A 25,724-nucleotide genomic window follows, 5' to 3' on the forward strand; every position below is an offset into this window, starting at 1 on the left:
CCCTCTGCTTTTTTTTTTTCTGAGTCCTCAGATAGATCCTTGGCAATAGTTAGACATGAGTCATTAACATACAGTACACATACATTATATACCTAACGCTATCTATACATCTCCATCTCCTCACCTTAAAGAAAAGAGGGTTGTTTTGTGGGTGGTGTTCACTTCCACTACTACCTACATATATATTTATATATATATCCTAATGACACATTTCAAATTGCAGGATATACAGTGAAAGTAAGGTGTAGAAAGGATGCAACGCTAAGCTCAAGTCTCCTATGAAATGCATGCAAGGAGCATAGGTAGCCTTGAATGTTAAAAACAACCCTCAAAACTCAACAGACCTACTGTAATGCAGCAATGGTTGGTATGGAAGAAGAAACGCAACTTAGAGCCAAAAGGAAAAAAAGTGTTTCTGGTTTTGTCTGGAGATGGCATTTATGAGGAGTGGTTTCCAATCTGATCTGAGCTGGCTGACTTCCATGCTGTTCCATGGATTTAGTAGTACAGGCATGCTAGTGTGCAAGTGATGGATATGTGAAAAATACTTGTTAGTTGATAATAAATTAGTAGGAAATAACCACAGAACAGTTTGGCAATTACTGATAATTATTATAACATGTTCAACATGTTAATGAGGCTGTTTGGGATTCATGTAAGCATTTGGAATATGTTTGAAAATTAACACTCCTGCCCCCAAACATTTGGCAGTATTGTGGGTATGATATAGTGACCGTTGCTTTTTTTTAAAGGTTTCTAAGTCCACATAATCAAATAACCACTTCTTATGACCACAAAGTTCTATATATACAGTACCGGTTAAAAGTTCGGACGCACTTTTCCATTCAAGTGAATGGGAAAGTGTGTCCAAACTTTTGACTGGTGCTGCACCTCACATAAACTAGAATCAGTTGTTTTGTTTTGTTTTTTGGGGGTTGGGGGGGGGGGGGGTGTTAGGCCTTAATCCTTTAAACTGTTTTTCATTTCTGAGCTTTGAGCTATCACTAATGACTATCTTTCGTTTAGTATACGTAGCTGTACTTTACACAGAACTACACTATAACTTCACTGGAGACAAGAAGTCATTGGGAAATGCATTGGTTGGGTTTCACTCATGTATGCTACATAAACTTTACACCTAACAAAGCTCCTGAATTCTCAGTTCAGATTTCTGAATTCAGCCTTTTGCACAAACTTTTTGTTACAATGAGTATGTTTCATATTAATGTCTAAAATATGTTAACGAGTCAGTTTTTTTTTATCAGTCAAGCAGAAAATCTGCCATAATAACAGAACAAAGAAAAAGAGGCATTCACAATTGGAGCACTGAAAAAAGTCAATAACTTAAGACTGCCAGCAGGCACAACAATAATCATGTTTTTATATCAAATACATCTCATATCCACATGATAATAACACTGTAAGAAAGGTGTCTGACAAACACCATGTCTTCTACACTATGCACTGTCAATCTCACTTGAACCACTGGAGTAAATATTCCGGGGACGTGTTTAATCTCCCTGTGAGTTGCGATCTCTTGTCGTCGGCACACGTAGAAGTTTGAATAGGTCGCAAAAGCCTTTGGCTGCCCACGTGAAGTGCTTTCCTGTTCCGAAATGGTACCCTGTGTTTTATGGTGTTTTTCTTAAAAAATGGTATACTTGTACCTTACACCATGTGTTTTTTTATAAAAGTGGAAAACGGCTACGTCGACTTGTCTGGTTTTAAAAGTCAAGATATGCTGGAGTGTATTTAGCATACCCTGTGCTTGCCAGATTTAGACCCCCTCCTCACATACTGAAATCTTAAGAGGTGTTCTGTGTATTACAAAGCTATTGGGAATTAGCCCAACACTTTCAAAACCATACAAAACGAAAGGCTTAAAATGGTGAGAATCTCTGGTGCTAAATGCTAAAAAGTGCAATGAGCTATACACAGATGATACGTCGTGTCACTCCCCAAATGATCCTGGAGTGAAGTGATCTATTAAAGATTTTGCATAAGATAAAAACCGACGTTTTAAAGGGGCATGGGTGTCAAATGAATTCATTGTATTGTGTTTCTGAGAACACTTTTATGTTTCATACATAAATTGTACATGTTACAAAAAACAAACAGTGATAGCCCAATCAGGCTTTAGGGCTACTCGGTAAAACATCCCGTGCTGCGAAAATGACGTTTTTCAGTAGAGAGGAGAGATGGCGTTACGACCTTGGACTTTCCTGTAGTTACTGTACTGGATGTGTTTGTGAGGTGTGTAAATTCTTGGAGGCTGGAGGGGGGTTGTGGGTTTGGGGAGGGCAATCACAAGCCTTGTTTGGCCAGAGAAGCAGACACCTGGTCAGCCAGAGTTGACAGTTGCGGTGGGTCAGCCATGTTGATGCTGCCAGAGGATGACACCGTGCTAAGCTGGTGGGGAGAATCTTCCAGAGAGATGATCTCTGCCCCATGATCGGTACGCGCTTTCGCGTTTTCACGGAACATCAGCTTGTGTGTCTCAATCTGGGGGGGAAAAAACCCAGCAGTAATAAGTCAGACGGCTTGTTGGACGGAATGAGAACATGTTTAAAATCACATTTCCCGGGATTTGAAATCAGTATCCTCTTTCCCCAACGCTAGAATACATGCTTTATGTATTGATTTGTTGCCCTCTTGTGGTATGAGCACAGAGAGAGCCAAGGAGTGTTTTAAAAACCAGATTTCCTGAGGAATTTAGGATATGATTATATTTAAATTATGGGCACAGTCATCACCAGAATAATGCTTTGTGCAAAGCAAATGCTTTGACCAGTTACCACCTCTGTCATCAGTGATGTCTGACACACAAGTTGGGGCGTGCTTAGATACAAGCCTTAATACTGACTAAATGTTGTGAGGGCAAATTTTCCACTTTATTCAGTTACTGCTGAGCAGCACTGTTATATGCACTGTTATAAACCAAACACTTACGAAGAGACTGGTTAAGATAAATGTAATGGTTATGTAACTGGTTATGAATATGAAACTGATGATTTTTGTAAGAAAATTTAACTGCATATCCAAAGCATATCTTTGTATGAGGAGATTATGAAAACTGCACTTGACATACTTACTGGAGTCCTCGATTTTTATTTGAGGGTTGCTGAGGTGAATGGGTTCAGGGGACAGACTGGCAGATGATGGGGTAGGGGTATCAGTGAGGTCAGGGGTGAGAAAGCCCCCATTTTGGGGTGAACCCTTGAAGCCTCTCTCTGCTTCCTTGCCCCTCTCTCTCTATAGACGAACCCCGGGGAGCCAATGGATGGTGACATAAGCATCATAAGTAACCCAAACAAAAAGAAACAAATGAAATGGCTTCAACGGAAAAGATCGAAAATAAAACTCATAATTGCACATGTGAAAACTTGTTCAACCAAAAAAAAAATAAAATGGACATAATAAAAGAAATGAGTATGAATGAAATATAAGGAAACAAATTAATGGAAATATAATGGTTAAAAAGGATTGGAACAGAAAATGAAAGTTAAATGAGGAAAGTAAGCGTGGGGTTTGCGGGGACTTACGTAACTATCTATATACGGCAGTTTAATGACTGTATTCATCTTTTAACCTCTCACAGTAAAATAAACCCAGTCAGCGTGTCCAGAGAAGCACGAGAGGAGCAGAAATAAAGTCGATGAAGAGAAAGTCAAAAGGGCAAGCATGGACAAAGCAGGAAGAAGTCGAGGAAAAAGCAGGAAACTGATGTCATCTGCTATAGTGCCTACGCGTCTCTGTGTGTAGGTGCATGTCCTTTGTTTTTCTCGAGTGCCAGAATTTTGCACGAGCCAGTGTATGTGTATTAGGCCATATCCAAATGCTCACCCTCTTTTGCCCTCCTCCTGCAACATGTCCAACATTATCAAAAGAGCCAATCTTTGACTGCGCCTTGAATTCCACTTTCTCATTCTTGATCTCAACTTTTCCTCCACCTTAAAAAACAAAAAAACAAACAAAAAAACATAAATAAAAAACATAGCGTTCATTCTTCAGGCTACATTTATGACTAAAGCAATATTATCCCAGAAATTAGTCAGAACAAACTAACAAAGCCATTCAATTACACAGCAATTGTTCTACGACGCTATCAATTTCAGGAAGTTTGAGTGCTCCCAGTTAATTTAACGGTAGTGGGAGGATATAAATGAATAAAAAAAAAAACCTTGCCTGGTTTGTGGTGAATGTTGTCTTTCGAACCACATTTGGACTGCACATTGCTCAAGTCAATTTTTTTGTGGACGATCTGGACCTGTACAATGCAAGGAAAAAATCAGGCTGTTATTGGCTGTAGATGGCAATGTTTAGCGTGTCCACCCCAAAGGTTCAAGTACAACACATGCAAGGACACACAAACTTGATGTCCCCTCCACCGTTTAGTGTGCGAGGCTTGGAAAGGGGAAAGAGTGTTGTATTTACACTGTTTAGATAAAGACAGGATGTTTATTAGGACATTAGGCAGACTGCTCAGGAAAGTACTAACTAAGCAGATTAGAATATTAATCCCAGCACTCAATAACAGAATAAATGCTTTCAAATTCTTACATTTATTCAAGTGAATATGTTAGTGACACGTTCTTGTTCTTTCAGACACCGTTCTAAGAATAACAATCTTAATATACATAGATAGATACATATATATATAAATATATAAAGTCACCAAGAGACTGCAATTGTGAACCGTATTGAACAAAAAAAAAGGTTTTGGCAGGATTTCTTGAGTAGTAACTAAACTCTGATCACACTGGCAGTATGGAACTATGTTCTGATTTTTCTGTTTGATACTATCATCCATTTCCCAGACCCAAAACAACAGCACAGTACAACTATGTACCATCACATCTCCAAAAATAGATCCAATGACCTCATCGCCATGGTGACAGGCAGAGGTCAGGGGATTTTCTGTACAAAAAGGCCCCAGTGTCTTCACACTGAGGTCATCTCTCTGCTAAAGCCCAACTGTTCACTGTAAATGACCACTCACTACACAGAGCCAACAAACAACACAAGCTCTGTCTCTGTCCCAAGCTAAAGAGATGTCGTCCTTCAACATGAGTGGATAGACAGTCAGACTCAGTGGATTAGGTCTAGCTCCATTTCATCTGTCAGAATTTTGCAGATGAATGTTAAAATGATGATCTTTCACTGACAGAGAAATACCGGATTACTCTTATCATCATATTTCATCACATTCGTCAAACAGGGAGCTCCAGCGATGAAAATAAATAAATAAATAAATAAGTGAATAAACTGGAGGGAAGAAAAGGAGAACATTCTGAAAAATATTACAAATGTTTGAAACCATGAAAAATTGAACCCAAGCAAGAATTCTTTTATTTTCCAATTACTAACATATTCAGATTATCTGAATCCGTACTGGTAGAGAGAAAAGGATAGGACAAGAAAAATGTTATTTAAATTTGCCAATTACATTATATACGCATCAATATTTCAAAATAATATGCAAGAGGTTGACAGACAGAGTTCAAGGGTAAGAAATGCAGGCACCGCACATGATTTTGGTCCCACGAGATGAACATCAACAACAAACATATTTATCATGTAGATTAATGCAGAGAGATGCAAAAAACAGTCTGTAAATTACTGTCCTGTTCACCAGTGCACAGGGTTATGTTGACAAGGCAACAAAGGGAGTGAATTTGAGTTTTAGGTGTGAGTGTTTTTACGAGCACAGACTAACGAGGACACACTCAATGTTCAAGCACCAGCTTGCAATTCTCGTGCAACAGTGGAAAAGTGTCTGGTCACATAAGTCAATGAAGGGGTCAGGAAAGTAATTTTATTTTGGTAAGGGCAGCACCAAAGCTCACAACATCCCATATGGAAAAAATAATATATGTATAGAACACATTATCATTGCACTTGACATTGTAAAGCATGTATGACTCATGACATTATTAAGGCACATAATTACAGTGCATTAGTACATCTGACATTATGCATGTACAGTGTGTATGTATGGATGGATGTATATGTGTGTGTATGTACACATGCACACATATACACGTACATACACACATACACATATATATGCCTACATACAGTTCAGGAATAGCTGCTGACCTATGCACAATAAGAGGATGTATAGCCCAATGGATCATATAATCATGTCATGAATCATGTATATTCTACTTCAACAACGCATAAACATAATGGACTCCACACATATATCATTTTTACTTCCCATATGGGATTAGGGAGAACTACATCTAGAACCGTTGAGTTTACCCACTCACTTTGCCACCTCCGGGTACATGTTTGATATTGTCTTTGGAGCCACACTTAGACTGGACATTACTTAAATCCAACTTCTGATCAAGAATTTGTACCTGAAAGAGTGAAGAGGTTTGGAAAGAGAGATATTACCTGTGTAATAGACCTGAGAGCAGCAAGAACTGCCGAAAAAGGCCAGAGCAGAGTTAGGGGAAAAGGGCAGGGGTAGGAGGGCCACTGGTAGGAGGGGGTAGGAGGGGCAGGGGTAGGAGGGCCACTGGTAGGAGGGGGTAGGAGGGGCAGGGGTAGGAGGGCCACTGGCTGACTATCATTGTGTTAGCGAAGTTAGTGAAGCTATGGTCTGGTAGCCATGACAATTTACAACTGCGTAATGAATCGAATCAAATAGTTAGCTTTCATGTGGTGGTCAAATATTTGGTCAGTAGTGACAGATAAGGGAGAAAGGAACGGATGTTTGCATCTTCGTAAAGATCTTCACAAACGGTCATAACTTCAGGAGGAACCAAGACCAGGGTTTTGAGTTCATCCCATAGTTACTCACTTTGCCACCTCCAGGTACATGTTTGATATTGTCTTTGGAGCCACACTTAGACTGAACATAACTAAAGTCCTTATTCTGATCTAGAATTTTAACCTGGAAGAATGTAGACACTGAGGGAGAGAACAATCATCTTTTCTGCTAATTCTACAGCTGCAAGAGCTGCAAATGAGGACCATACCATGAGGAAAAAGACAAAGGTTCCTTTCTTGCTCTGATAAGATAGTGTCATTTTATTGACTGCACTGATGTGGCAATCAAATATTTGGTTAGTAATGACAGATAAGGAGCACATGAGAGGATATTCAAAATTGTTGACAAGGTTTTCACAAATGGTCATAACTTCAGGAAGAACCAAGACCCAGGTGTTGAGTTCATCCCATAGTTACTCACTTTGCCACCTCCGGGTACATGTTTGATATTGTCTTTGGAGCCACACTTAGACTGGACATTACTTAAATCCAACTTCTGATCAAGAATTTTAACCTGGAAAAGTGCAGAGTTTGAGGAAGAGATCAATCACCTTTCTGTGAACTCTAGAGCAGGAAGCATTGCACAAGACCATAGCAAGAGGGAAACAGAGGAAAGAGGAGGCCTACTGATTTCCTTTATGGGTCTGATAAGGTAGGGAGATATCTTACTGACTGCACTAAAAACACTGAACCGTGGTAGGTCCAAAGACAGGGCAGTTAAGGTTTGCATGACAACTTTGAGTTTGATTAGCACCGACTATATGCAAACTGAAAAGAGGGAGGGTAAGAATGTTACTCTTTTGGCAAGGGATGTAGAAAGGTAGAGATCAGGATTGGATGTTGAGGTCATTCCATAATAACTCACATTGCCACCTCCAGCTACATGTTTGATATTGTCTTTGGAGCCACATTTAGACTGGACATTACTTAAATCCAACTTCTGATCAAGAATTTGTACCTGTGTGAGGCAAACAAGGGTGGGGGAGGGGCATTCATTTTTTAATTGGAAAAGCACACAATTTTGAGGGAGGATTTTGCATTTTAAATGAGAACCATTTATAGGTGTGTCCCTGAACAGCATAAAATAAACCCTCCACTGAACACAAAATGAATGCCTGATCTGCTTCTTTACTGAACACTGTTTTTTCAGATACTGTATTTTTGTATGCAGGACAATCAAAATATTATTCTTATTGCTGTAATCTTCATGTTTTGCTATTATAGTCAGTGGGTGATTTGTAAGGGGATGAGGGTGGATGCCATCCCCCTTATTAGCAAAATGACCAAAATGCATCCCCCTTGTTAACTTGCCATCCCCCAATTGTACTCTATAGAGCAGTGTCAGTGACCATTGGATCATCCTTCCTGTTGGCCACTGGGCCATCCCCTCTGTTAAAGGATAACAAATCACCTACTGATTATAGCAGTCATCTGTAGTCATGTGAAGTAACAGTTTTGGACCTGGGCCTGTGATATTTCTATTTCTGGGTTAAAGTCCCTCCATTACGTTTAGCTGAGCTAATGTGGACTGTACAGAAATAAGCAGAAATTGAACAATACACACTGTCTAGTTTACTTACTCTGCCTCCTCCAGGTCTATGTTTGAGGTTGTCTTTGGAGCCACATCTCGCCTGGACATTAGTTAAGTCCATCTTCTTATCAAGAATCTGAATCTATGAACCAGACAGACAGAGAATGGAAAAACAGTCATGGTTCAGATAACCCCATGTTAATAAAGCTGCAAATGAGGTCCGAGTATGGAGGGGGAAAAGTTTATTCTGAGAACTTTATGGAGCTTCACACAATGTGTATGTTCTACACATCAAATAAATCCTTGAACTGAGCACTCAGTTGTCAGATGATTACTCATGACCGTGCAGGACAGGGAATTGAGAGCTAAAGACAGCTGGAGATAATGATCATAACTGGAGGAAGAACCAAGACTCGGGTGTTGAGTTCATCCCATAGTTACTCACATTGCCACCTCCGGGTACATGTTTGATATTGTCTTTGGAGCCACACTTAGACTGGACATTACTTAAATCCAACTTCTGATCTAGAATTTGTACCTGAAAAGGTAGAGGATTAGGAAGAGAGACATTAAATCACCTGACAAATCATAGTTGCAGGGGTAGAAGAGAGAATGAGCGAGAAAACTGGATAGGAGGTAGAGTATGGTGAGATTTCCCTATGCAGAAAACATTAGGAAGTACAATACATACAGAAGTGATCTGAATTAAGCGGAGTTAATTACCCTGCCTCCTCCTGGCTGGTGCTTCAAGTTGTCGGTAGATCCAATTTTCGAGCGGACGTTCTTCAGATCAGGCAGGGGAGCGGCGGCTGATAGCGCAGCCGGGGAGCGGTTCTTCAGTGAGCCAGGAGATTTAGGAGTGGAACGGATCACAGCCACCTTCTTAATCTCCTTCCCTGTTCCAGCTGGGGGTTTTCCACCAAGCGCCTTGCTAGATGGCGATTTGGGTGTGCCAGGACTACTCTGTCCACTATACTCAGGTGTCTTAGGGGAATCTAGGCAGTTTTAAGTTATAGTTTTAAGTGACTACTTAATAAACTGTGAACTGATATTTACCATTCACTCCTTTTTTTGTACAAATGATTTACATACATACATACATACATACATGTACCCAAACACACAGATACGCATAATATGGGATGCTTTTTTCAGTTTTTAACAATAAGACACATATCCTCTCATAGCTTTACCTTTGCCACTTGCTTTCTTCTGCTCAAGTTTCACTGTATAAAAGAAGAATGTGGAATATCAGAATGTACTGCCTGAGACAGTTATCCAACTATCCAAACGGCATTATGAATTGCTCGTTGTGATGTGTGACAAACGCGGAGGCAGGACAGCGTAAGACGTGTGCGACTCAGGTTTTACACTCACCGCTCTGGGGAGGAGTCATGGCAGGGATCTTAGTGCCAGCGGCATGAGGACGGCCTCCTCCTGAAGTCTGCAGAGTAATGAACAAAATAAAACTCATAAATCCATCGAATAAGGGATTACACGTGTGTTCTGTGCAGTTTACTGATAATTCATGTTCAGTTGAGACAAAAAAAAAAGAAAGAAAATGAAATATTGAATGAAGTATTTATATAATATCTGTGACATAATAAACTGCTATCACCCCCCATGCTACCCAGCTCCAAGACCACCATTCGGTGCATTCGGAATAATAAATTTAAGACCAAAAGATTTGATAAACACTTTCATTAAATGAGTAAAATCACACAGCAGCTTGATGAGCATCACTGTTAGCTGCTATAAAACTCTCATGCACTTCATTATTTAACATAACTATCATTTTTAGACTGATATTATATAACGACATGACATAATGCAGAGCCATATTTGACATTCAATTGGTAATTCAATTGCTAAGCCATCATAAAGATATTTGCAAGCAGCTGTTGTTTTTTGCTAATGTATGTCGCAGAGTGATTTTAAGCGGAAAGTATGGACATTAATTCAAGAGATAAAAACTTATTTTGCGTACAGCTAAAACCTTTCTGTGACAAATTCATATGGAAGTTGTATATGTATAAAACAGTTTCCACAAGGGGCAGGCCAAGGCCACTGTTACTCAAAACAGACAAAAATAGTGTATGGTAGAATGGTACTGTCATAGTACCTAATATCAGCCCTTTGCAAGCAGTTTCTCAACGAGATGAGAATAAAACAGTGCAGTCCTAAAGCAAGAGGGAACCAGGAGCATGCTACCAGAACAATGTAGGAGTAAGTCAGGAGTGCTTGTCACTAATAGCAGAGGCGAGGGCCTATTCAGTAGGCATACTCACCCTGGGTCTTTGCTCACTTGGCTCTGCACTGTTGGCTTTAGAAGCTAATGAGGGAGACCTACTAGAGGAAGCAGGGGACCTTTTTGTGAGGGTGGGTATGACAGTAGTGGGTCTTTTTAGGGAGGAAGGTCTAGCTTTGGCAGGTTTCGTTTGTGAAGTCTTTGTGTCAAAATTGAAAGGAAGAAAAAGATAAGCATGGCAAAAACCAGTGATGAAAATTAAGGTAAAATGAGGATAAAATAAGGTTAAAATTCAGTGTGCATTTTAAAAAATAACGGTCAAAAGTTTGCTCACCCGTTTTTCTGCATCGCTGTCAGTCTTGGTTTGTGCTGTCGGGATGAGGCAGAGAAGTGTTCACATACATAATAAAAACAATCCAATCATCTCACAGTAAGACAAAGCACAGCAGAGAACATTATTATTATTTTATGCTCGTATAATCGTATACATTCTTTGGGAGATTCTCAGTCAAACCTATAATGATTACATAATCATATTCGTTTTCTCATTTTTCCATAATCTGTTATAAAAATAGAAAAATAATTCGGCCACAGATGCTCCAGAGAGCATGCAAGAGAGCACATTCCACAACAGAATTTAGTGTGTGTGTGTGTGTGTGTGTGTGTGTGTGTGTGTGTGGAGTACGGTGTGCAACGCCAACTAATACATTTTTCACAACCCACTAAAAGTCCTTCACAATGATGGTGACTGGAGACATACAGACTGACTCATGCAGAGTGACATGCAAATGGAAGCTGTGTAAACACGGCCAGCAAATATGGATTATGTCAGTCAGCACAAAACAGGCTGCAAGACCACCAGAAAGAATGAGAGAAAAGAGAAAGAGGAAGAGACAGAGAGAAGCAAAAAAAAAAAAACAAGACCATATAGACTACGGGAAGTAGGCTTCTCTTCAACCTTTATTTGCCAGGCTGCCGGTTACTGAGGGGGATAAAGAGTGCTACACGACTTGGCTATTCTGTAAAAAGAAACAGTGGAGGAAAACTAAAGAAAAGAGTTGACGGGGATTTGGTGAGCATTCCAGCACAGACCTTTAAACTGAGCCACGGGGACAAGGGATTTTCTTGCCGGAGAGCTGTGGACAGCTTTGGGAGTTTGGGCTCCTTTTTCTTGCACCTCTGGGTCTTCAACATTCTTCAAATGAGGAGTGTGTCTGGCCTCATCTGTGGTAGCTACAGCCTCAACCCTATTTCTATCCATCTTTGCTCCCTCTTGTGCCAAAACCGAATCTTTCATATTAGAATCCAGTTGCTTTTGATCATTCGCCTGCACTGTGCCCACTGTGTCCATGTGCCCTTGTCTGTCCAGGACTTGCAAATTGGGCAAGTTCTCTCCAAAAGACAGATCAGTACTACTCTCTCCATCCTGGTACTTGTCTTTCAGAGGGTACATATTGCTATGTAATTGGAAGTCTGTGCTTCTTTTGGGTCCTTTCACCCATCCTGCGGCAATTTCCAAACCATCCTCAGCCTGCATCTCAGAATAATCGAAAGACAGGCCCTGTTGAGGAGATTCACTGTAAGAACAAGCTCTAGCTTCATCAAGTTCAATGATCTTCTCTCCAACTGCAGTGAGGTCTTCCAAAGCAGTGCTCCGGACTAAGAAAGAGGCAGGAGGTTCGTTCTCAAGTGACAGGCTCCTTGTCCTATCTGGACTGATTGAGAGTGGGTGAGGGTGAGGACATTCATGCCGAGCTGCCCTGCTGTTGTTCAGAAAGTCCTCATTTTTTTGCCTCTTCCTGCGGTCTTCAGAACTGTGCTGTGAATCTTGCCAGTCTTCTCCGTAATTCCCTGATGCATAACCTTCCTCTACAACTGGAAACACAGCCCCATAGCTCTCAGTCGTGTACAATTCACAGGAGCTGCTGCAGTTCATGACCCATGTCTTTTCCTCCCTGACTCCACTGCTTTCAGTTTGTTTACTCATAAGCACCAAAGGTCCACAGCAACACTCCCAGTGCACCCCCCCCACCGGTTTTTGAAAAGTAGAATAATTACAATATTCATAGCTCTCTAGTCTCTTTTGAAGAAAAGATTTTAAAAAAAACATGATAGAGAAGAACAGAAACTAAACACCCATGATAATAAAATGGAAAAATGGAAAACAACAAAAGTAACAGGTTTGCTGGCCTTTGGTAAAATGAATGATAAACATGACTAAGTACTTAAAAATGGACAAAAGGCAGAGCTGAAAGGTGGGATTGACAGTGGATTTGTTTTTTTTTTTTACTCTTATTTTGTTCCCACAGTGCAAAGGGAGAAATCTTTTGAAAGGCATAACTTGCACTTTGAATCCACCTTACAGCTCATGTAAATGAAAACGATGAATGAAAACTTAAATGATAATGAGCAGAATTATTCCACCAACACAACTAACATAAAACTTGATATACCAATATAATGTAACTTGCTCATTAATTGGTTACTGGGGCCCTCTGCACATTGGCATCAGAGCATTTTGAAAGATAAACTGGAATGAATGAATGAATGAATGAATGAGTTTAAATAAATCTCTGTACCTGCTGGAGATGTGGCTAAGGTTCCTCCAGTTGCTGATATAAGACAGGGAGCGAAATGGGATAAAAACAGACAACAGGGAGTTACATACCTGTAAAACTCAGCACATATGCACATAGCATTCTATGACTCAAGTATTGCAAAAGGCAAAAGTATTTCTGCAAATAGCCAATGTTATTTTGAATATATAACCCAACTAAAACAACTATGTGCATACAGGCTTTTTCCTTATTGCCTCAAAAGCGTTTGATATACAGAAAGCAAAGAAAAACATTTAAAAAGTCAAATAAGACAAGCAAAGCCATTGCAAAGTTTCTGATATTCTGCACAGTACACCAGACAGCTGTTGCTCAGATCATGTTTGGCACATTCCAAGATTTCCAAGCTCAGATAGCTGGACACCAGGCTTTACAAGGTATTTTTTTCAGCCAGCTGAGTTTTGCCATCCTGTGAGATAAAGGCATAATCTTCTCAGCAGTTTTACACAACAGTTGTCCCCTATATTGCTGCAGTGTCACGGCATTCTGTGTTGGTGCACAGAAACAATACATGTTTGACTCTAAGAGCATTTTTTAGCACAACAGGATTAAAAATAAAAACCAGTAAGAGCAAAATCATAGCCAAACACTGGATTACATAACCGAAAATGAAAAAAAAAAAAATGTTAGCAGGGTATACAGAAGTCATAGCACTTTAACAAATAGCATGAGTGTCGTAGCTCAACTTCCAAAAGGTGACAGTAGCTGGAGGATAAACAGTGAAAAAGTTAACACTGAACCAGTGTTAGCAAGCAAGTTGGCAAGCATTCACATGAAAAACAGAACTGCAGTGCAACTGAACTCAAACACAGCAAACTGAAAACGTTTAGTCAAACTGGGGAGCATACCGCAATGCACCTCCTCACCAGCAGGAGCAGCATCAGCATTGGTGAGCCCTGTTTCTGTTGATGGATCATATTCTCTTTGCTCAGCTGCAGAATCCAGGGAACTCTCTAAGACACAACCAATGTAATCCTTTAAAATCCACAAGTGAATTATTTCCACCCCAGCATCGTAAAATGGACACATAAAAAAGGGTAGCAGGAAAGGAATGCAAGCAAATGCAAACTGGTTAGTTCGCTAAGGTGAAAGAGGTAGTAAGCATGGGCATATGCTTTATTTCTGAAACATTCAAAATTAATGCTTGTTTAAGTGAAAAAAGGAGGACGAAAACACTCCTGGAATACTTGTGCATTGTGAGTAAAGGACATACCGCTTTGTGCCTCCACACCAGAGGGGGTGCTCTAAGCTTCAGTGAGGTTTGAAACTGGCATTACTTCCTTTTTTCTCCGATTTGTTTTAGAATTCAGAAATTAAACCGGAGGTAAAGTGAATAGTTTAATGAGGTTATCTTTAATTCAAAGGAAACTCACTGAAAAATCCCAGAGGTATATGTTCAGAGAAAAAGTAAATTAAGAGGACAACGCAGCCTCAAAATGCAGCCAAAACTGAAAAGTAGGTTAGACTCTGGGATGAAAAGGCAACACCAAATTTTTCAGCAAACAGCTCCAGGAAAAGTCAGTAACAAAAAAAAAAAAAACAGTAAGGCACTATTTTAAATAACTTCTTAAAACAAGTTAGATTATAAACAGGCAGAAACAGCTGAAAGAGAAATTAAAATGGTATTGTTATACATGCTGGGAATTCAAAAAATGATTTCCAAGGCAAACCAGCTGTGTTTGGCATACCAGGTTGAACCTCATCATCAAAGGAAATGATGCTGTCAGTCTTCATAAATTCTGATTTTAAAAACTGTTCATCTGTTCCCTGCTCAGCAGCCGCCTGTAACTCCACTGGTTAAAAAGAGAAGACGAACAGGGAGGAACTTCAGCAATTATCGGCTCCAAGATCTGAGGTGAGTAATTATATTCCACTGAACACACCTTTATTAAAACGGATTAGTAAAATAATCCAGGGGATTCAGGATATAGATTTTTTATTACAAATCTGCAAAAAAACATTACCAAGCTGCATGAGAACAAAAAACGTGAAACAACAAGGATGTAAGGTAGGGTTGGCAACTGTAATCAGACTTGTATTACTTCAATACTGCATCAATAAAACACACACACACACACACACACACACATATGCTGACACAGAAATGAAGAAAATCAGTTTGTGCATGAACTAGAAACTGTTGGAACTATACAGGCGAGTACCAGCGTACCATGTGTGACCTCTTCATCACATGGGAAGTTCTGAGATTCACATGCTGATTCATCCTCATTCTGCTCTCTGGCAGGTATCTGACTCTCAGCTAGGAAGAAAACACTTAAGTTTACGTTGGCAAATATGAATACCAAAGAAAATGCCTTTATTGTGATCATGCAGGCACAAAATCAAAGGAGAGACAGAGGCAAGTCACTAAGTATGCACACTACAATGCTCTCCTCATATTTGTTACGCGTAAACGTAAATTGCATTCAGTGAGTGTAAAAACACAATAAAATCAAATAACCATCTAGGAAGAAAAACAGGAAACTGCTCTGTCAGTCAAGCGTAAAGCGAAGCGAATTTAAGGGAGAGTACAAAATCATTTAAGGGTGTGGTCCATGTTGCTCTGCACCTCCTCACCAGAGAGGGCAATCTCAGCTTCAGTGTAGTCTGATTCTGATGTTTGCACATTTCCTCTTTGCTCTGCTGCAGTTTCTTCAGACTCCACTATGAAACAAACACCTCATTTAGAGATAGAGTAGTAGTACAGAGGAACAGATGAGTGAGCAGACGATATCTCAGTGCAACATCGTTGACAGCTTCAGGAGCATAACACACACCTTTGTTTATGTTGGTATAAAAAATGTCATAAATGAGAAAGGATAAACACAAATATCAGAAAACAATACCTCAATTAATGAAACACAATCAAAAGATCATAAATTCTGTTGCATCCCGTTGTGCTTAATATACGTCCCAGTTCTGAGCACATGTCCTGTCTATACCTTTATATAATATATAATATCTGTCTAAAACACATCATATGATGGCGTTGTATAAAAAATTACTAGAAACTATTTCAAACACACAATAAACATACATTAACTTTTGTACTCACACTGGTCTATACTAAATACCTCTAGTATCACTATCACATTCTAATCTGTTATCTATGGTATTTACTCACTCTCTGTTATTCCATTTGAGTCTGTGGTTGGCCCTGAACAGTGCTTCCATTTGCTATGTGGCATTAAAGAAAGGGCAAAGGGAGAGAAAGTGTGTACTAGTGAGGGCTGTAAACTAGGGAAAGCTAGACTACGCACTAGGAGTCCAGAGGTCACAGGGGGATCAAGAGAGAGCATTATGGGCACACTTATTGCATGTGAATGTGCATCACACAAGAGAAGCCATTGTGCTGTGTTGGCACCCTCACAAGCATCTGTCAGTACCATTACTGCATTTTTCCTAACCGCCCTTATATATCCCACAGAGAAGAGAGGAGCTGTAAAGTTTACAGCCCTAAACACAGCATATGTTGTTAAAATAATGCAGTTAAAAAATTACTGGTACTCCCTCCATGGAATTTCACAAACAAAAGTTTGGTATAGTTCAAGGTCACTACACATGGGCGGCCAAACATTATTTCACACCTAAAGACTACTAACACTAACCAATACTATATACTAATACTAGGTCTAATAAAATGAAATATTTTATGTAACTGAAGGATGACATAGGATGGCTTTATACAAATGAAAACGAGACTAATTTAGACAGATTCAGACAGGGCACTGAAACAAGACTCCAAGCGTACTGAGCAGAATTCAAGATCGACTGTATCCAGTGCTAGCTTTTCGCTCTTTTTCTCTCTGTACTATTTTGGGTAGCCTTCTGACAAGCATTGATTCTGGTTAATGTGCGTGTGTATGTGTGTGTGTGAGAGAGAGAGAGAGAAAGAGAGAGAGTTTTGTGACAGATAGCATTCTACTAAACAAAACAGACACAAATGCACTCAGAAGACAGTGCTGAAAGCTGGGTTTGTGGAAGTACTGAATGGGTACCACAGGCGGTGGCAGAACATGCCAAGGCTGAATTGTAGGTTCTGGGAGGAGGCTGACCCAGATGCCTGGATTACAGAACATCACACGCAGCTGCAAAGCCTAGATTGAGGGTCAAGTCAAGCATGGCCTTGTTGCCTTTATGTAAACAGATTAAATGAAAAGGCTGAGGCAAAGGCAAAGCCTCTGTAGCCACATTTGCAACACCAAGAGGGAATAAATAGAAAACACAAAAAAGGAAATGGAGACATTCATCATGTCTCTACCTCATAAAATACGTCTAATTTTATTCAATACTGCTTATCCGACGCGCTCACGGCCATTAAGTAGGAACACAGCATCTCCAGTGAAATGAAAGCTACTTAGCAATTGTGCTAATTACTACTGAGAGGGTTAACACATCTGTTCATGTGGAGGTATCATGAGCAGAGCCTAGGCTAGTGAGGTCATTTGTTGCCTTATCAAGCATATGCCTTAATCTCTATATATAGTTTAATGACTACATCATCTGATTTTTACCATTTCTACAAAAAGTGTAATGAGACAACCCTAATAGTACATCCCTTATGTACACAGTGAATTGTACAATGTAATTCAGGAAACTGTGTTGATTTCTGTATCTTTAAACCTCAAGGTTAATGATCTGTGAACACGTCCATACTAAATTCCCCTTTAGAGGTGAACAGTGCTTGTTCTTTTCTATATTTAGAAGCTGCTGGACATAAATAGCTTGAACAAAACATATATCATCTGCTCCATACATTTATTTCACACGGGTAATTTTATGCCGGCCTTAGTGTAAGTGACCCAGGTACAGTGTATTATCATCTTTCTAGAACTGCTAACATACCTTTCATTGGGCAGTCCCCTTGTCCCATATGACCCACTGAAACCCCATTCTCCTTATGGAACTGGTTGCCATGGTGATGGTCATTGATGGCCATACCAGCCAGGGAGGTTGCCATAGTATCAGCAGAGTTGTAGTGAAGCGCGTGGCTGTTAGGCGACGAACTAAGGAAATCCTGGTGGTGCTGCTCCATAGCAAGTCCTAATCAGGCTGAGAGAGGGGGGGAAGGGAAAGAGTATGAGAAAGGGTGAAGTGGAGAAGCATGAGAGAGAGAGAGAGAGAGAAAGAGGGAGAGAGACAAATCAGTGGGTGGACTTACAAGTTTTTATCCATGTATTTAAAGACTATATTGAGTGGAGAGAAGAAAAAAAATTGTTTTCCAGTCCTCTGTCATAGCCTCAATTTACTGTTTTGATAAGTATAGATAAGGTGTAAGAGTAAAAAAGATAAAAAGAACATTATTCACTCCAAAGTAAATATGCTCTTTCAGAACAATCCATTTACTCATTGTAAGTTAATCCATCACTCAAATACCAAGTGCTGACATTGGCCAGGCGATAGCAACAGCGATAACAAGAAACAGAGATAGCCCTGTGTGTTTCAAAAATTCTGGTTCTGTTAAATCAATAGTCACTCACAGTGATCTGCCTCTTCCGCACCTTGCACGCCAGGCTGTCACAAGCTAAATGTAAACAGAGCCACTGCATTGCTGAAAACCTGGTTATTTATATTCACAAACATGCATGCCCAGCTTAGAGTTACAGACACACTGACAAAAATAGTGCAGTCAAGCTAATGTGATTCTTCTTTCCCACTGCAATAGCCCTGGGTTCCCAAAGGTGTGCAGTCCACTCGACAATCCCATTCATTCTGATTTTAAGAGGCACAGTCTTAAAATGCCCTTTAAACTATATGGCTTTAGCCGTCTGAATTTTTACTTATTCACGTAAAATGGGGAAAAAAAATTACTCTATGATTTATTTGTAGCCGGTGCAAGGTCATTATACGCAACCATGTTGATACTGTGCTTATTCACTCTCCCACAAGACAAAACAAAACAGATTCTTTAACTTTTACTACTTGGTGTTTAACACAGGAGGTTAAGCTGTACTATACTCAGCAAGCCTGACTGCATTGATTAGCTTACTGGATTTCAAAATATTCTTCACAATCTTCACTTTTTTAACTCCCTGAGATCTGCTGTTAAGTTACACAAAGACACTGCTTCAAGCATACTTCATATTCTCTGACCATGCCTCCAGACTTTTGTCAGGATTTAAAATAATGGTACAAAGCATAGTTACATGTTTGAATGAGGTCAGAAAGTGAGGTCCATTTTCTTTGACTTTCCAATGTTGTGTGCTCTACAGTATGAAAAGTGTAGAAAGGGTTGTGACATGTCATATATATCATTTTTATTCAAATATAGGTATTATTAAGGTTGTGTGAAGCAATTATGGTCTCTTGCAGGTGAAAGCAAGCTAAGCATAGAGGTTCAGCAGACAATAACCAAAAAACTAAATTATGAAATTCCTTGTTATGGTTTACTCATTCTAGTATCCATGAAACACACTTTTCTTATTTCATTTTCCAATGAAAAAAAAAACTAAGTAAATACCACATTCATCTATCTTAACTGCCATTACATCAGTTTTTGATTTAATATAAGTTTGGGGGTGTCCTAAGACAGCTTTTTTTTCTACCTGTCTCTCTCCATCTCTCTCCCTTCTCTCTCTCTCTAAACCAAACCCAAGCCTCAGGCATCAAGACTCCTCATTCCAAAATTAATGTCCATTTGGATTCACTGCTGACAGACTCTTCTTTCCCCCCTCGCCAACAAAACAAAGCACCCAAGCCCAGACACGTAATCAGAATCTTTCAGAGATGGGTGGTTCTTCCATCAGAAAGAATGTTTCTTAGGGATGTTTTTCATGTTGCTTTAAGCTTAGCAGTATTTGTAGTCTCAGCCAAAGCAAATAAAGAACCACACCATACCACGTTCATGTGAGATCAGACATCTCTTTGAGTGCACTTTTTGATTTAAAGTCAACTAATACATTTGGACTAAACCTATTTATCAAAATTGAGCCACGTAGGGAGACTAGGCTTCAAAACACCTCCGACGTTTTTTTTTTTCTTGGAGCAGTATAGCTACGATTAATCCCGCTGGATCTCCAAGATGAAAGAGAACAAAGTGGAATGCAGCACGGAAAAAAAAAAATGACACACGAAGAAACGCATCCGGGACACGGAAGGTCCGTTCCAGGAACCAGTGGGAAAAGTCTCACCTGGTTTATGTGCAACCACAGCATAATTCCTCCCGCACACAGACTGTTTGCTTAAGAGCGCTGAGACAACCTCTCACACAGCTGCCGCCACTCCTCTTGACTGTTATCCATCCAAGATTCCCATAGATTTACAATAACTGTACATTTTCAGGTCAGTATCTATGTCATCTATTCGTGCAATATGCTCTATCAAACATCTAACAAAAATTTCAATCAAAATTTTACATTGTGTGCTCAGCATCTCTCAAACAACGACTGCTTTGATTATGGGAAACATGGTGTGGAGCTTAACCACAGTCTTTACGATACTTTTGTAAATCAAACAAAATGTATCTACCTAAAAGGCAAGTCCAACATAACTTAATTTATATATGACAGAACAAACTTAAATAAAGGTTAAAATAACTGACCTATCCACAGCATTAAGGAGCACAGTCCCAAATGAAGAAGCACAGAGTTTGTTGAACGTTTCCTTTTTTAACTTAAACAAAAAGAAAACTCCCACTGCTGTCAAGCACATAAAAGTAGACTCTCCAAGGGCAGATGAAGTACACCTGCTATTCACATGAGGAGTGACGTCCGCTATCTCCTGCTTGCAAAAGTTTTATGACGGGGTAAAAACAGGCGCAAAAGCATTGAGCCCATGCAGCCAGCCGCCTGGTGTGTGTGCGTGTGTGTATGTGTGGTGGGAATGTAGACTTGGCTCAGCTCCTGGTCTTTATGCAAACTGACCAAAACAGGAGGATGGGGAGGGTGGGATGGTTTCAGAGAGAGCATGGTAAATAAAGATATTTACACAGTTCTGTGGATTCTGTACACACACACTGACAGTAATTATGCTCTCCTGCTTACAGATCATAAGTCCATCACATCTCTCCCTAAGTGAGGCAATGAACCTTAAGGGACAGAAGACTGTGAATTCCTTAGCTGGGTGCTGAGGTGAAATTTTATGTACAGACACACAGAATGGCCCAGTATCTTTTTGAAAAGGCTGGGAATTGCCGCCCTCTTTTAATGCTGCTCGAAACCAACTGAAAGTACTCTATGGTAACCATGGTTTTGTAAATGGCCTTGAGTTCTTCTCCTTCCATCTAAGCATGGTTGGTGTTTCAGTGGTATACAACCTACGAATCCTTGTCTTATTTAAACTGTCCTAATAAAATCTCTTCAAAAATCAAAACAAACCTTATTGTGCACAGAAACTTTTAGCATCATAGTATTAAACTGGAGTTTATGCTGGAGTATACAATAGTCTGTGATGGTTCTTCAATTGTCTTGTTTGCCGTTTCTAAATCACTGAGAGGTGTTGTGGGTAGTTAGACCTGTCTAAAAAAAAAAAAAAAAAGGATGCTGTGTTCATGATAAGATACTTAGAGTGTTTACATCATTAAAGATATTAATCCACTGATGACATTAGGCGTACATCTTAACAAAATGCTATAATGTTACTACGCATATTATCTACACAATAATCTGAAGATTTGGCCTCCACTGTCCAATGTGTAGATGTTGCAGCTTTTTAGCATGATTCATCTGTCTGGATCATAGAAGGAACTGTGTCTGATTACACTATTCTTGGGATTGCTGTTGTTTATCCAGTATTACACTACAAAATGCTAGCTGCTAGCATGCATGCTGTATATGTGTATGTGTGTGTGTCTGTGTGTGTGTGTGTGCGTGTGTGTGTGTGTTGGGGGGGGGGGGGGGGGTAGGTGTGTGTGTGGGTGTGGGTGTGTGTGTATTGCTCTAGGTCAGGGATGCTCTCCACTCGGTTGACTGCTCTTGCATCTCTGACCTAGATTTGTTCAGCGCTACTTCAGAGTACAGTTACCCATCTCTCTCTCTCTCTCGCTCTCTCTCTCTCTGGCTTTCTCGTTCCTCAGACCCATTATGCCGAAACTCTAATGACATCCGCAAAAAGGGAACAGAATATGCTTAAATGGGTTGGATATCGAACTGCTAAGATTTACTGTATAAGACACAGTCTATTACTGTGTGCCTCAGCTGAATCTTTGTTGTTTCACTTTTATTTCATTTTTGTTTGTTGCACCTGAAAACACACAGAGAACATGTTTGTTTGTTTTATCTCATCATGGCTAAAATGACTTTGGCAACATTCAATGAATAAATGTATTACATTTTCCACTTGTAAATGCATCATAAATATTCTTTATTGAGAAAACACAACCCTTTCGATTGTAAGAGCATTCCAAAAAGGTTCCACTGAAATTTCTCAGGGTGGGACCATGTGGAATCATGTGAATGTGGAATTCTGGTCGTCATGGTGCTGTCAGAGAGGTAATGGCCTAAGTCTCTGCAGCTGCAAGTTCACATCAAATTACATGAAGCAGTGGGCCCTCAACACAGATCCTTATCACAGTCCCTCAGTACCAGCTTGCCAGTAAGAACTGGTGTTGTAACATACTGAAGTCCTCAGTTAGTGTAGTGCCCCTTTGGTACTGAAACAAGAATGCTGGCTTAAGAAAACATAAGATTACATCAACTGTTTTTTCTTTTTTTTTTTTGGCTTGCCCGTGATGCAATTCTTGAAAGAGTTCACCTCCCTAAAGATTTTTAGGAAGATTAATGGCTTTTGAGAGTAATCAGCTCAGGCTGGTAAGATCTGTAACCATGGTGCCAGACAGAATCTGTCTGGTCTGGCAAAAACATGACTTAGCCATTCCAACCGAGTACTGAACATGGTCACAACTATACAGAGTTTGTCTACTGTTATTTCTTAAAGTGAATATGTATTAATATGCTACTTATGAGTCCTTGCTAATATAACGCACATTAACTAGACATAACCCTTAATACAACCACATGAAACCCCACCTTAAAGGGAACTGCCAATTATACCTCACAATAGGACTAATCTGTTGCTTATTCGTCACAGTTGTATTGTAATATGATAAAGCCTCACGCACTATAATACAGGGCTGTTTGGAGAAACTATTAATTAATTTACAAGTTGTCGGCACTTGGTTCAAACAAATTGAATTATATAAAAACGGACAATCAGCTCCTCGGGGGATTTGAACTCACATGCCTCTGAGTTCGTGTGACATGTGGATGGACTATGTGCGGCATACTAACTCATTCGTAAAAGCAGTCTGCAGTTCACCGTGTTCTCTATGGTGTACCAGGATCTCGTGGAAAGGGGTGTGTCGCTTCCTCTACATTAGGAGGGAGAGCTTCACAGTGTGCATTTACACTAAAATTGTGTAGTCTCTACGGTCTCTATCCGGTATAACTCGTTTTGAGGCTTACGCTCCTAAAATACGATTATAAACAGGCAACTCGCTGATACACTTTAATCAGTGTAGGGCGTCATCTGTTCTCAGGAATCTAACACCGGGTGGTAAAGCGGCACACTGTCGCGCGTGGGTAAAGGCAGCGAATTTAATAGCATATAATTAGAACCATCTCAGTCCTTGCTTCACCCGCATCGAGAATCCGATTATTGCCCGTTTGGGTGCGAGATAAAACGCTCATAAAGACCGCTTCACGCATAGGGGTCTTAGAGCACCGCAAATGCGGGAACAGCCGGGATTACGCTACTGTTCAGAAAGCGTTTGATCTAATTTCCACAGCAATGACCAAACGAAGATCTTCGAAGTCACCGTTTCTCTGCCCGGTTTTGGATAATTTTTTTTGCTTAGTTTGCAATCATAGGTTGTTTGAAAACCTTAAACGAGACAGTAAAGGCATCTCTGCATACAGGAAAGCTACAGGGAACGCATTTGAATCATGGCCGCATCAGCACCAGTTTGAGAAAGGCAATGGGGGAAGGTTTCAACAAAGCAGCCGTGGCGCTGAACAAACATTGATTTGCTGTAAGCCTGCTCTCATCGAGATCATACCTTCTAAATCAATCACACCTCTTAATTAACAGTAGCGGAGGAAAACACAAGAAATCATACACTATATAGAGTAATTAACGGAGATACGGAACATTTGGAACTTCATAACATGATTTTACTTGTTCATGCAAAGGCGTTTATAGGCATGCATGGCTCATTTTTTTTTATTAAAATAATTAGAGCAGATTATATGTTCGATAAATTACACAATAGTCCGCCAGTGCTGACCAGAGCAATCTCTATGCACAATGTATAGGTTATTCGATGAATATTATATGGACCTTCGAACGGATAAAGCTAAATCTTCAAACAATTTGTAATTGTAACCTATGGTGATATATGCTCACAAATACCGTTACATCAGTAGTCGAAACCTTCAGAGTAGTATTGTTGCACAAAATTGCTTACCCAGCCTTTACAGGTTAGTATTTAAATGTGATGTTTTATCAGAAGGTTAGTATTTGTCGTCATGTGGCATTCAAAGCCTTAGTTTATTTATGCATTAGCAGCGCAGGCCCAGCCTTTTCCACCTCATGCAAAAATGTACATGACATGACGAACGCCGATTTTAAATTCTGACAACGTCACTAATGCTCGACGTTTGACATACATTTTGGCGTACTGCACGAGAGAATACATAACAGTCAAATGCAATAAACGTTCATTTAGATCAACAAAATTATGCAATTGATCAGCTTTTCTTACCTGTACGGCCGACACTGTTATTGTCTCTCCAGCTGCAATCGCTCACCGAGCGCACTGTGCTTTAGTGCAGTTTCGCCAAAAACCTGATGGTGGACGGGGGCGATAGAGAGACGTGCAAAGGTATTTATTCTCTTGGCCAGAAATGTTTTAGTCCCTGTCAATTTGTTCCTCTTGCTATCAAACTGTTGCCGTCATATAACCGTAGTGACCTTGACTGGACATGCGAGAACATTATAACTTGTTGAAGTTATTTAGCATTACACAGCCTGCTGAAACTCAGGTGAAAATGATTTCACAATCTGCGTTGCAAATATTGACAGAATAGTCCCTCATTCTATCGTGAAGTTTCACAATTTCAGCATGTCCTTTGTCACATATGTGAAGTCCCATATGCCTATTATCTATTATAACGGACGTGTATCTTTTCCCTTCCTGGCCCATCTGTTTTATCAATCCAGGGGACAGTTATTTAGGTAGATGTTTAGTTGCACTTAATTAGGCATCACTTGCCTGAGAAATGACCGCTGGAAAATCCCCTGAGACTTATGTACAATTCAAAACAGTGAAAATGCTGGGAACCACCAGCTTTGCATGTTAAGGCTACTGTATGCCCCCCCCCCCCCCCCCCCCCCCCCACCCTCTCTCTCTCTCTCTCTCTCTCTCTCTCTCTCTCTCTCTCTCTCTCTCTGGAAAGGATCCCAGAAAAAACGTCTGCCGTTTGGTTTTCTCACAGGGTTAGGGACTTGATGTAGGTTTCTCTGTTCCCTATCGGTCAAGTGACAGATTAGCCACACAAACCTCAGGTCACCTCTTTAAGTACTTGATAGGCGTTAACTTTCTAACAAGTGGATT

The 25,724-nt window shown here is 40.1% G+C and overlaps 1 protein-coding gene across 1 annotated transcript; it reads right to left on the minus strand.

The window, feature by feature from the left end:
- Positions 1-2,425: 2,425 nt before the first annotated feature.
- On the minus strand, positions 2,426-20,880 carry mapta (microtubule-associated protein tau a). Its single transcript, XM_030774358.1, has 13 exons — positions 20,715-20,880; positions 18,020-18,226; positions 15,749-15,826; positions 10,894-10,943; positions 9,689-9,755; positions 9,035-9,306; positions 8,757-8,849; positions 7,202-7,294; positions 6,273-6,365; positions 4,186-4,267; positions 3,844-3,950; positions 3,093-3,252; positions 2,426-2,502 (listed from the first exon to the last, which is right to left on the minus strand). Exons 2-13 carry the CDS (start codon positions 18,207-18,209, stop codon positions 2,498-2,500), a joined length of 1,290 nt encoding a protein of 429 aa, XP_030630218.1. The 5' UTR covers positions 18,210-18,226; positions 20,715-20,880; the 3' UTR covers positions 2,426-2,497.
- Positions 20,881-25,724: the final 4,844 nt, after the last annotated feature.

This window comes from Chanos chanos, chromosome 5, assembly GCF_902362185.1.
Source record: "Chanos chanos chromosome 5, fChaCha1.1, whole genome shotgun sequence".
NCBI lineage: Eukaryota > Metazoa > Chordata > Actinopteri > Gonorynchiformes > Chanidae > Chanos > Chanos chanos.

Coding starts and splice junctions, on each gene's coding strand:
- mapta (XM_030774358.1), bottom strand. CDS start 18,209: ATGGAGCAGCACCACCAGGATTTCCTTAGTTCGTCGCCTAACAGCCAC. Junction 10,944..15,748: donor TGAGATTGCCCTCTCTGGTG/AGGAGGTGCAGA, acceptor GAACACTTCTCT/GCCTCATCCCGACAGCACAA. Junction 7,295..8,756: donor ATGTACCCGGAGGTGGCAAT/GTGAGTAACTAT, acceptor GCACTTTTCCAG/GTTAAAATTCTTGATCAGAA.